Below are 13,466 nucleotides of genomic sequence, written 5' to 3' on the forward strand. Positions count from 1 at the left end.
TTTCATAGCCATTGTAGAATTCTTACAAATTGTTCTGCCAATTAAAGGGTTATTCCCATCTCTAGCATCCTATCTATACTGCTAGTTTATGTAAATGAAGACTTTTCCTAAATATATTGCTTTAGCAATGCTGCTTTGTTTTCCTGCTATGTGAAATTGTATCTACCATTGTTTACACAGTGTTTCCATAGCGCTGGACCTGTGTGATAAGACAAGACAGATGACATCACTCACTGCTCTCACTGTTACCTACAGCTCTGCCTTTGGATAACTGCAGTTAGCTGATAAAGTGTTGGTTATCTCTCTATGTAAACACACAACACTGATTTCTTCTCTACAAGCATCTGCATATTATCTGATATGCATTTATATTAGGATTCTAGGAATCATAATAATTATTGTGATACTTCATAGTGTCCTGTTCAGCAAGCTTGGGGGAGGCGGCTTTGACTGTTTGATAAGGAATACAGGAAGTGATAAGAAGAGACAGTAGGCAAAGTTCTTGAAACAGGTAGATGGGACAACCCCTTTAAGGGATTTTCATCTAAAATGACAATAAGAAGTCCATGGACTCCACCAGATTCCTGCCATAAATATATATAAGCAGCCCACAGATTCTCATAGATACCTTTATATTCATTGCCCCCACTTATTAGACCACCTTTTATTGAAATGTGTTGCACTAAGAGCTGATCAGTTATACTTTATAGCCTATTTTGGCAGTGATCAGCCATACTTTATCTTAGGTAAAGACTAAACACATTGTCTGGAGCGTGGAAAGGAAATGATGTTAGACATACATTAAGAGCATTGGAATCACCTCAAGGAGCAATCTAAGTAGTCTGGACTCGATATGTGCACGCTTTTTGGACAAGGTTTTGCACAGCAGGAGGTGAGATTGAGAAATATCGATTAAATAATCTTACTTGGAGAATCCAAACTGAGGGAAATGGATGTTATTCTTGATGAGGATGGTGAAGCTTGGGACAAACTCATGCAATGACTCACTAGAAACAAAGAGACAATGGGCAGAAAGAAGGCAGAGAAGATTTCATTATAGCGGAGAGAGAAATAGGAAGAAGAGATAAAAGACAATTGAGAAATGACACATAAAAACCCTTTGAGGATATGGTAAGTTTCCAGGATATTAGCCATATTTCTGAGTTCTCCTCAGGGGACATTCAGTATTGCATTTCCTGGCACTGTGTAATTTATCTCAATACTTGTCTACTAAAGCACCCTTGTAAAGAATAAGATATAAAGCAAAGATGTAATAAAATGGTGGGGTTCCCTACCAGCAGCCAATAAAACGTAGGAGCTTTACGATGTAGCTTGCAGATTCAATAGAATGAGCTACGCATGACCCTTGAGGTGCCATACATTCAATACTCTGTATATCCCCCCACGATAAGATTTATTAGAAGTATTCATTTAATAAAACAACATAAAGTGATGGAATTAATATACAATGTGGAGAGCCGTGGCTTTGTATAGGGACTACTGAATAGCTTATAGCTCGAATACAAAATATATTAGAATGTACTATGAAATGACAACTTCCAATTACAATGTAATATTCAATATGGGAGAATCTAACTTCTCTCTGTCAATGGTATTGTCGTCACTAATGTCTTCATATTTTTCCAGATATTCGGTACTTGATAAAAAATTTCCCTTCTAACCTAGATTAGCAATTTGTAACTATATATTAAATGTGTTCCTGTGTTAAAAAATGACTAAAGGGGGTAACGGTTTGAGGCTAAGACCCCATGTTGCGGGAAAGCTGCTTTTTGGGGGGTTTTTTTGCAGATTTTGTTGCGGTTCTTTGAGTCAAAGACAAGAATGGTTAGAAAGGAATGGAAACTATATAGGAAGTTCTTATACTTCTACCTACTGCTCAATCCACTTCTGGCTTTGGCTAAAAAAAACTGCAAAAAAAATAAATAAATCTGAGTTTCTGCAATGTGGGGCTTTAGCCTAAAATAATAAAAGTTGCCATATTTACCTGTTACGTCCTGCTGGTCTGGGTTTACTGAGCTGCAGCAATGATGTGCTGTCTGCATACATGACCGCATATCACTGGCCTCAGCAGTCTCTCCATTTAGGTCACAGATTGGGTGCAGCAGTCACGTGTGTAGACAGCATGTCATCATTTCGGCCTAGTAGACAGAGACCAAAGCCGATTGGAGTTATGGAGGGGAAATGGAAGGTTAAATACACGATCTTTAGGTATACAATGATCCCTCTCGTGTATTTGGTTTCATTTGTTTAGTTATTTTTCATTAAGAAGTAACAATACAACGTAGCCAAAATGGCTGATATATATAGTATATAAACTCTTGAAAAATTTCTTTAATAAATTATATTTTTCACTGTACACATTGTATTGCTTTTGGGCTACATTTCAGATCACCTTTACCTGTTTGCACTATTTAGACCTTCAATTCTAAGCTGGGAAGGAGGCATTAGAATATGTAGAAGGGGTACTTGGAGTAGAAAATGCTTTAAGGTTTTGCAAATAGAGTTATAGTTTAAGGCTAAGGCCCCACATTGCAAACATTCTGCGTTTTTCAGTTCCAACTAAATTAATGAGATCTTATTTAATCTCATTACCAGAAAGAAAAGACAAGTGAAAAGACAGTGTTTTAAAGAACAAACAAACACTAAAACACACATGCATTTTCAATAATGTGGCAAATTTATTTTATCTGCTAGAATACTGTGTTTTCCCCATTAACCTATATGGGGAGAGGGAAAAATGCAAAACGCAGTGGAAAATAATATATACACGAAAAAGTCTGTGGTGAGTTTTATCCATTGCATTTCCGCTGTGGTCTTCCAACAATATTAAGTGATGGCTAAATAAAAGCACAGAAGCTCTCCATGACATAATAGATGGATTTTCTTTAATGAATGCAAACAGTAACTTGTTGTAAAACATCCTGTGTCTGTTCACAAAGCACCAGTTATTATAGAAAGCTATTCTGATCCTGTATTATCTTAAGGAAGTTATTCTTATCTAAGTCCCTTAAAGGGATTCTATAATTAAAATCACATTTTTTCTTGATCACACGTAGGAATAGCCTTAAGAAAGGCTATTCTTCTCCTACCTTTAGATGTATTCTCTGCACCACCTGTTCGGTAGAAATCCCGGTTTTCGTCTATATACAAATGAGTTCTCTCACAGCACTGGGGGCGGGCCTCAGCGCTGAAACAGCACTGGGGGCGTCCCGAATGCTGCGAGAGAAATCTCCAGCGATGCCTCTATCTTCTTCTGGAACAGCCTCTCCCTGTGTCTTCTTCAGTCCTGGGTTTCAATCTTCTAGGCCTCGGGCCTCAGGCAGAGCCGACTGCGCATGCCCGCGGCCAAAAGAAAAATGTCCGCTTACACAGTAAGCTGTGTAAGCGGCCATTTTCTTGTGGCCTGTGGGCATGCGCAGTCGGCTCTGCCCGAGGCCCGATGCCAGAGCCAACTGCGCATGCGTAGAAGTTTGAACCCAGCTCCGGAAGAAGACACGCAGAGAGGTCGTTCCTGAAGAAGATGGAGGTGGTGCTGTAGATTTCTTTCACAGCATTGGGGACGCCCATTGTTTGATGCCCCCAGTGCTGCGAGAGAACTTATTTGCATACAGACGAAAAGCACGATTTCTATCCATCTCTTCCAGGGCTTTTTTATGCTGATACTTCTTAAAGTATAACTTTTGGCAATATTTGTTTCATTAATACATTTTGTAATACACTTTATTAACAAATATTGACTCCTTTCTATGAAATTCTGCTTTCCTTTATTCTTCCCCTTGCATCTGTACTAAGAACTGTTCCTATCTCTCACTGATAACTGTATATGGAGTACAGGCTTGAGTACGGAGCTATGTAAAAGATAATGAGAGTGAGGAGGGTCACATCAAACACCAAAAGTAAGATTTTAAGTTTTACAACACCCAAGATATAACTGTTTGAATTGACCCTCCCCTACCCTCATTTTCTTATTTCTGGGCCAAACTTCATACACAGTTAATCTAGGTTCACACTAGTGCCAGGTTCCCTGTCATTTGGATCCATTGGGGGACCTGAACGATGGAGAATTGGACCGCTACAACAGCCGTTACACACAGAGATCAGCGTATCCCATAGATGGTCATGGAGTCTGCCAATTCCAAACTGAAAGCAGTGGAGAAAAAAGTCCTCCATGCAGAACTTTTTTCTCCATCGATTTTCAATATTCTCTGCAATGTAATTTCCAACCGAGACTTCGATACACATGTGAACTCAGCGTTACTCAGTGAGAGGCAGGAATACCCAACATAGAAACAAGGGAGAGAATAGAGAGATGCAGGATTTCACAGAAAGGTGCCAACATTTGTTAATAAAGTACTTTCCAAAATGTATTAATTAAATTGATATTTCTTGCTAGCAGAAAAAGTCAATGGGAGGCTTTTTTTCAGCGCTGAAATTCCACACCAAATTCCTCACCATTTTCCTCTGTGTGAATGGGCCCTAAAAGTTTGGGCTGAATTTCAGCAAATAGAGTTGAGGATTTGGTCAAGATTAATGGTTCTCTCAATGCTTGGAAATACAGGCAAATGCTTACCCAACATGCAATACTATCAGGGAGGAATCTAACTAGCTCAAAATTTATTCTGCAACTGGACAACAACCACAATTAAAACTTTTGCAAAGTACTAAATTTATATCTATTTCTATATCTGTTTCTGACCTGGTCACAGTTTCATCTTCCAATGGACACCATGCAAGGATCTCACAAGTTCTAAGTGATCCACGAGTGGCATTGACACAGCGCCCAGTCTGCACGCCTATAGAAGGGTAGAAAAATTAGCAATAAGCTCACATTATTCACAGGTTGTTTTTCACAGTTCTTCTTTACTGGCCAAAACCAAGGCCTTTTACTTTTTGGGGCTTTAATGGGATACTAAAACAGACTCTTTTTCAATTACATTTTATGTAGAGGTTAATGGGAAAATAGGATAGAAGATCAAATTTCCCTTTCTACGCTATTGTCATTAATTTAACCCTACACTTACCTGTTTATAACAATACAAAATACATTACCCAACCTACATCATTGCTATAGCATGTGAGAACAAAGACTCCATTGTTTCTAGTTCAATTCCTGCTTTGTATATGTAGCATTTGAAAATGGGGGCATAGCATAAAAGTAGATTGAGGGAAGTTACAAAAAAGTTTTTGTGTGAATCTTATATAGCATATTTTCTAAGGTATGGGTGCATTATTAAATGGATCCATGGCATAACGAATGGTGGTACAGGAAAATTGGGGGATTTCTACTAATATTTTACAAGCTTATTGTTTATTTAACTGTGTAGGGGGAGGGGTGCTGGAGGAATATGGGGTAATATGAATTGTATATACAGAGGAATGCACAGATCATATTCTCCCAGCATGCTCCTCTCCTCCCACTGGCAGTTGCAGACCAGTCATATTATATGTTTCCTTATAAATGGCCCTAATACAGAAAGAAGGTTTCCTATATTTGGGTCCCAGATTTCTCTTTGACTTTACTTGTAGTAAGCGCTAACTCCAACCCCTTCCATTTCCACTTAGACTATTCCCCCATTCCCATCCATGCCATCCCAACCTCTTGGTGCCCCCACCTTATAATGTCACCCTCTTGGTGCCCCCACACAGGGCCGCCGATAGGGCAGTACTACTGGTACTGGCGTCAGGGGCCCGGCCAAATTGAAAAATGGGGGCCACCGTGTGCCGGCCCCCTGGCGCCCGTAGCAGTCATTGTGTATGTCCTATTTCAACTCAGATCTGCATCCAGAGGACGCAGATCTGAGTTGAAGACATACGCAGCTGAAGCAAGGAGCTGTGTCAGCTCCTCACTTTGCTGCCGCCGCTGCTACTGGCTTGTAGACGCGATGGCTGAAGCGATGAGCTGACCTGTGTCAGCTCCTCGCTTCGCTGCCGCCGCTGCTACTGGCTTGTAGACGCGATGTGATCACATCACGTCTAAAAGCCAGTAGCCGGCGGTAACAGCTTCAGCCATCGCGTCTACAAGCCAGTAGCCGGCGGCGAAGCGAGGAGCTGACACAGGTCAGCTCCTTGCTTCGCCGCTGTGCGCCTCTCTCGCTGTCACACATGCGGCTGAAGCGAGGAGCTGACCTGTGTCAGCTCCTCGCTTCGCCGCCTCCGCTACTGGCTTGTAGACGCGATGTGATGACGTCACATCGCGTCTATAACTGTGCGCCAGTGAGAGACAGGCGCGCAGAGAGCTGCGAGGGAACGAAGGAGAAGGTAAGTCAGTCAGTGTAATGTGGAACGTGAAACTGGGGACAGAGAGAGGACGGCATGACAATGGGGGCAGAGATGGAGGGACATGAATATGGGGGCAGAGATGGAGGGACATGAATATGGGGGCAGAGATGGAGGGGACATGAATATGGGGGCAGAGATGGAGAGGACGGCATGACAATGGGGGCAGAGATGGAGAGGACGGCATGACAATGGGGGCAGAGATGGAGAGGACGGCATGACAATGGGGGCAGAGATGGAGGGGACATGAATATGGGGGCAGAGATGGAGAGGACATGAATATGGGGGCAGAGATGGAGAGGACATGACTATGGGGCAGAGATGGAGGGGACATGAATATGGGGGCAGAGATGGAGAGGACGGCATGACAATGTGGGCAGAGATGGAGGGACATGAATATGGGGGCAGAGATGGAGAGGACGGCATGACAATGTGGGCAGAGATGGAGGGACATGAATATGGGGGCAGAGATGGAGGGGACATGAATATGGGGGCAGAGATGGAGAGGACAGCATGACAATGGGGGCAGAGATGGAGGGACATGAATATGGGAGCAGAGATGGAGGGGACATGAATCTGGGGGAAGAGATGGGGGACATGAAACAGGACAGAGATGGAGGGGACATGAAACTGGGGGCAGAGATGGAGGGGGGGACATGAAACTGGTGGCAGAAATGGATGGGCGGACATGAATCTGGGGGCAGAGATTGGGTGGGAGACATGAAACTGGGGGCAGATGAAGGGTGTATATGAAGCTGGGGGAGAGATAGAGGGGGGACATATAATGTACGGGTGACTGTAGGAGGATTATACTGTGTGCGGGCACATGAAAAATTAATGAGAATGGGTGGAGTCAACATAACAATGGGTGGGGCTAAATTTGCCGCGGCGCGCGAAGCGCCCCGCACATTTTGTCCCTCTTTTGGTTCTTCAAAAGTTGGGAGGTATGGGTACAGGGGGCAGTGGAAAGATGTTAGAAGGTGGACGTGGGGGAAGGGGGATTGTTGGGACATCAGGTGTGCGGCACTGCGGAGAGGGAACGTCTGGGGCAATAATATATAATATATAAGTTTTTAGCTGGAGAACTACAAAGCACACAATACCTCCAAAGGTATGTGTGCTTTGTATTAATAATGATGTAGGCCGCTATACTACTAGCATAGCAGCCTGTTTGGGGGTGGGACTTTCAATATAAAGGAGTGTTCACATTGCGTTTTTGGCCTCCCTTGCCGGGATACGTTGGTAACCAGTCACAATCAGCTCCCCACTTATCCCTGCACGGAGAACTGCAGGCCCTCCTTTTTTTTAATGGCCAGTTCTTCGTGCAGGGATAAGTTGACAGCTGATTCTGACTGGTTACCAACGTATCCCGGCAAGGGAGGCCAAAAACGCAATGTGAATAAGCCCTGAGGATTTATTAGGAGGGCTCTTATAGATGGTGTTGGCTCTCTATAGGCGCGGTCACACGTAGCAGATTATACCTGCAAATAGAATCTGATTAAGCCTTGTAATGCTGCTATATAAAGGGAAATGTAATACAGAATGGGTATGTCGCAAATTAAAGTAGTTTTAAAATGGCGGCGGGGGGGGGGGGGGGGCAGACACTTAGGCTGTATGGGGCCCCAAAATTCCTGATGGCGGCCCTGCCCCCACAGTACAATATTTGAAACAAACAATACTCAGATTTCCCTGTTCACCTGCAGTTCTCTCTTGTCTCTGCTCCTGGAGTACTGGGACAGCAATCGCGATGTAGTGATGTGACTACCTTGTGCCTAGTGCTCCCAAAATGCTGGGAGCCGAGACTGGGTCCATATGATAAATTAGAGACATATCTCCCACCCACTGGGACAGAACCTGGAATCTGGAACTGTCCCACTTAATCCAGGAAGCTTGTTATGTTAGGGATAAATGGAACAAAAGGAAAAAATAGGAAGGGAACTCACCCATTGAAGATTTTCTTCTAAAAAGACATCCTTTATTAAGGTTAAACATTAAAAACAACCTTTTGAGAGGGAAGAACAGCATAAATGGCGACTGAAAAAGGCAACAGCCGTTTCGTGCTCCTCCGAGCGCTTTTTCAAGTCTCAAATGCAAATGCATATTATGTTATGTTATGGAACTGAACCTATTACTTAAGGGGTTTGGGCTGAAAGTCTCTTTAATGGTAAAACGCCATGTAGCATGATTCGTTATTAAAGAGGTTGCCCGGCCTACTTTTTAAAAATGTTTTAATCAGGCCCGAACACATGACTGTGAATTACACAGTCACGTGTGTGGGCTGACAGTCCAGCCCGCAAAATATGGAACAGGTCCTATTCTTGTCCGATTTTGTGGCCCGGCTGCTTCAGCTCCTATTCATTGAATGAAAGGGGTCGTACATTTATTTATTTATTTTATCCTGGACAAGCCCTAGCCCTTATTTACATTCTAGCTGCGCAGAGCAAAAGCAGTCAACAGAATATAAGTATTGTGAAGGTCTAAGGGTTAAAATAAAGTTTGCAGTAGAATATTATGTAACTCACCATGCCCAAGCACATGCATCTCACCATGTCTGCAATCTGCAGATGATACACAGCGAGCATCAATTACACTCTTGCTCTGAATAAAAGAGGATAAATATATTAAAAATTAAAAAAAATATATCAGAAAAGCAATTTTGATCAATTTCAGTTTTGCTCATTGCTTATTCACTGCTATTAAAAAGTTTTAGGCACAATTCACACATCTGTGAGTGTTTTGTGGTCTGTAACTGTTTGGCAGTAGTTTTTCATCTGCAGTGGTCCAAGTTTAGGACATGTTTTAGTTTTGGGACTTTTTTGTCCATAGTCGATTTGGCTTTTTTTTTTTTTTTTACACTCTTCAATGCATATTTGATGTAATGGATGTGTGGAAAAATGTATCTCAGCACTGGGTTGCTGTTTGTAATTTTCATGGACTGGTCTGGACTGGTTTGTAAAAATAATGATGTCTGCACACACCTACTACACTCCATGGGCCAGTGCACTGTCTGTGGAAAACATGGATAGCACACATCTGCGATTCGTGCATGTGTGAATAAGTCCTTAATCAGCATTGCTGACTTTATACAATAAATGACTAAATCTACACACTGTATTCTATAGACTCTATAGAATACTAAATCTCTGAATTGGGAAACAGGCAAAATATAGGTCTAAAAAAGTTTCCCTATTACAAAGCTTCAACTATGCTGTTAATAGGATAATACAGACTCTACAGAATGTTCATAGTTTCATAAAGGCCTCATTGGTGCTTGCATTTAATATTTTACTGGGTTGGAACTAAAAACTAGTGTATGTTATACCCCATATACACAAAAGCAGCACTACTCATAAGAAGCAATGTAAAAATATCTACTAATGAAATGCATATCCGAATGCATAAAATGTAATGCCTTTCTAATGTGGTCAAATAGTGTGTCCCACTTTACTGCAAGTGTAAAACTGTACTTCATTATATAAAACAGAACAAACAATTTCCGAAGTCATTGGGAAAAATTTCTTTAAAAAGTGTCTTTTTTGCTGATGGTTTTCCCTAAACCACACCAACTGCGTCATCCCATGTTCAAATACTTGCACCTTTTGCGGACATCTCTTGTAACCTGAGTTTTTTTTACTGCCCACCCTGCTGCTTCTGCTTCTAGACTCCCAGGTTTATGACCCCCTGATGTAGTGGTGCGTACATCTATAACAGATATGCTACTCTGCATTAAGAAAGAATGTGTCAACAAAGAAAATACAAGTATCCCCAAAGGAAACATGGCTCTCACCTCAGGGCAGGTTCCCAAGGTCTGGAGCTTGGTGCTTTCTGTCCTGGTTATGATGGTAAAAATGCTGCCACCCTGACACAGAAGAAAAGAACTGATATGGTTTTCAATTATGTTACCATCCAATGCCCCACACTTAATGGTGTTCTTAATTCTATTCCTTCTTCAATCTCCATTCTCACATTTATCTCCACTTCCTCATTTTCCTTCTTAAGGGTCCAATTACACTGTGGAAAATGGTGAGGAATTTGGTGTGGAATTTCAGCGCTGAAAAAAAAGCCTCCCATTGACTTCAATGAGTTCCTTTTTCTGCTAGCAGAAACCCAATGAAGTCGATGGGAGGCTTTTTTTTCAGCGCTGAAATTCCACACCAAATTCCTCACCATTTTCCTCCATGTGAATGGACCCTAAGTGTCACTAACTGTCAAACAATTTCTTGTATCATTAATACATTCTAGACTTTACTAACAAATTTACTTTCTTTTCTCAGAAATCCTGCATTTTATTCTTTCTCTTACTTCCCTCTCACTGTGTAGGGTGTAAGGGATTTGGTTTAAATATCCATAATTTTTGCATATAAATATCCCAATCCGAATGTATATCCAAACAGAGATTTTACTGGAAATAGTACATTTAGTGCCACACTATGAGAATGAAGATGGGAATTTCCTCTTTCACACAACACCGGAAGCAGGTTTTTATGCTTTACATTACCTGAGATATAACTGCTTGAAGTGAACCTTCCCCACCCTTATTTTCCCTGCATTACACATGCAAGCACATACACAATACATAGTAAGAAGCAGGGAATGGATCTCGATAGAGAAACAAGTGAAAAAATAAAGAGATGCAGGATTTCACAGAAAGGAGCCAAAATGTGTTAATACAGTATATTACAGAGTGTATTAATGGCACAAATACTGCCAGAACTCAAAAGTTGTCCGAAAATTTAGTTATGCTTTAATGGACAATCATCATGTACTCATTTCTATAAAATGAAACCATGTTTTTTTGCCTTCACTTCCTCCTCCTTTCTCAGTTACGCAATTCCTTACTGTCCTTTCTCTCCCCTCAACACCTTCCACCATCTCATAGCGCAGCTTTCTATTCATCCCATTACTGTAATATAAAAAACAAAAAACTTGCAAGTCTTCAGTAGGTGATACCTTTTTTAATGGCTAACTCATAATGATGACAGAATATGACGTTTCGAAGCTTCCTCTGAGCTCCTTCTTAAGATATATCTCTTATATCTTGTGATATATCTGAAGAAGGAGCTCAGAGGAAGCTTCGAAACGTCATATTCTGTCATCATTATGAGTTAGCCATTAAAAAAGGTATCACCTACTGAAGACTTGCAAGTTTTTTGTTTTTTATATTTCATAACCACTGGCTAACACGGTACGAGAACAAACATTTTCCTTACCCCATTACTGTGACATTTCCTTCATCTAGCACACTGCCATAACCTTAAATTTGCTGGGTATCTACCTTCACCACACAATAACATTCATTTATCCATCATATCATTTTATCCATCTATCATGGATTCCTTTGTCTTCAGCAACTCCCTGCTCGTGGATTGTTCCATGTATCAGGTAGGTCACATATTCATCATATCATTGATGTGTTCTCCTCCTCAGTCACATCTATAATGGATAATAGATGTATCTATTCCTCAGTGTTTCATTACTTAAGTGTCTTTACTCACACTCAAACATTCTTTATTCCCTTATCCATGGAGTATTCAATATAACATTAATATGGCGGATATTTTCATAATAAAAATAATTCTGCAGCTTACCTCTGGAGGCTTGACATACTCTGCAACATCCCAGATCTTCCTAGTTCCTCTGGGTGCCTTGGACATAGAAACGCCTTTGACTTTAGTGATGACTGCACTCTCTGGACCAGTCTCCCGAGCCTGATATCCTTTCTGTATCACAAATACATACCTGTCAATAAAGCAGAAGTGATTATTAGACATCAGGATATGGAGATTCTGTCACTATAGGAAGGATGGCGTATATACAAACACTAACTCATGTTACTTTCACTAAATCTGCTGTTTGTATCCTCAGCTTTTCCTGTATGTGCACTCACCAAGCAAAGTATACAATGATCAAAAGCTGCAGTAGCCTGTATATGGTTCCAAGATGACGATTCTTGACCACAATAACTTTTGGGGTTTCGTACTCCCATAGTTGTCCGATCCATGCCAGGGAGCGGGTTCGGCAGCCAGTCATCTGCCAATGTCCTGTCCACGGGCACAAATTGGCACGTGGTCCCAATACTCCTCTTGTAGTTTTAATGTCAGAATATTTTAAGCACACTGGGATAAAAGAAAATACAGCATCCACGTCTGCAAGACTTTGTGCATTCTTCTCTTGCGTCTCCTAAGAATGTATGTAAAGTAATTAGTGATGATCTAGTCGAGTGAGGGGAGGGTAAAGTCACAGAGCAGAGGGGGCATAGTACTCAATCTCATCAATAACTTTATACATTGCTGCCCTCTACTGGTACATTAAGAGAACAGATTTCTTATCTAGATTGCATTTTCATAACTAAGGACAACAGGGCAGATTTACTAATGCATTGCTGCCAACTGTCTCAAATATCTTAGGACAATTGGTGCATACCCTAGCCCAGGGGTGGGCAATTAATTTTCCCATGGGGCCGTATAAGAAATTGAAACTATGCTAGAGGGCCGTGCCACGACAAATTTAGCTCCACCCACTTCTACGTTGACTCCGCCCATTCCCAATCATCTTTCCATCCCCCCCACACAGTACAATCCTCCTACAGTCACCCATACATTATATGCCCCCACATTGTAATATTCCCTTCCAACTGCCCCACAGTATTAAGTCCCTCTCCTGGTGCCCCAGTATAAACTGGGGGAAACTAGAGGGGACACAAAACTGGAGCAGCTGGAGGGGGACATTAAACAGTGGGGGTAGTTGGAGGGCGGCAATAAATTGACAGCTGGAGCGGGACATGAAACTGGGGGCAACTAGAGGGGGACATTAAAATCAGGAAGCTGGAAGCAGACATTAAACTGTAGGGGTAGCTGGAGGGGGACATTAAACTGGGGGCAACTAGAGGCAGACAGGTCCCCCTACAGCTTCCTCCACAGTTTAATGTCCCCCCAGTCTGTGCCCTCTTCATCTACCCCCAGTTTCATGTCCCCCCCTCCATTTCTCCCTCAGTTTCATATCCCCCTTTATTTTCCCCATTTCATGTCCCCTCCCCCTCTATCTCTCCCCCAGTTTCATGTCCCCTCTCCATCTCTCCCCCAGTTTCATGTCCTCCCTCCATCTGCCATCTCTGCCCTAGTATAACATTCCCCTTCCATCTCTGCCCCTAGGTTACTGAGACACACACA

At 42.0% G+C, this 13,466-nt stretch overlaps 1 protein-coding gene across 1 annotated transcript in view; it reads right to left on the reverse strand.

The window, feature by feature from the left end:
- The window catches only part of P2RX2 (purinergic receptor P2X 2), a 43,398-nt gene extending 31,071 nt beyond the window's left edge, over positions 1–12,327 (reverse strand). Inside the window, exons 1-6 of the mRNA XM_075263041.1 lie at positions 12,185–12,327; positions 11,886–12,036; positions 10,085–10,156; positions 8,820–8,895; positions 4,718–4,814; positions 927–1,007 (exon numbers count right to left, since the gene is read on the reverse strand). Of these exons, the coding sequence (XP_075119142.1) occupies positions 927–1,007; positions 4,718–4,814; positions 8,820–8,895; positions 10,085–10,156; positions 11,886–12,036; positions 12,185–12,327 (620 nt within the window). The remainder of the gene's footprint in view (positions 1–926; positions 1,008–4,717; positions 4,815–8,819; positions 8,896–10,084; positions 10,157–11,885; positions 12,037–12,184) is intronic.
- Between the last annotated feature and the right edge of the window lie 1,139 nt (positions 12,328–13,466).

Source organism: Leptodactylus fuscus, chromosome 1 (genome assembly GCF_031893055.1).
Source record: "Leptodactylus fuscus isolate aLepFus1 chromosome 1, aLepFus1.hap2, whole genome shotgun sequence".
NCBI classification, from domain to species: domain Eukaryota; kingdom Metazoa; phylum Chordata; class Amphibia; order Anura; family Leptodactylidae; genus Leptodactylus; species Leptodactylus fuscus.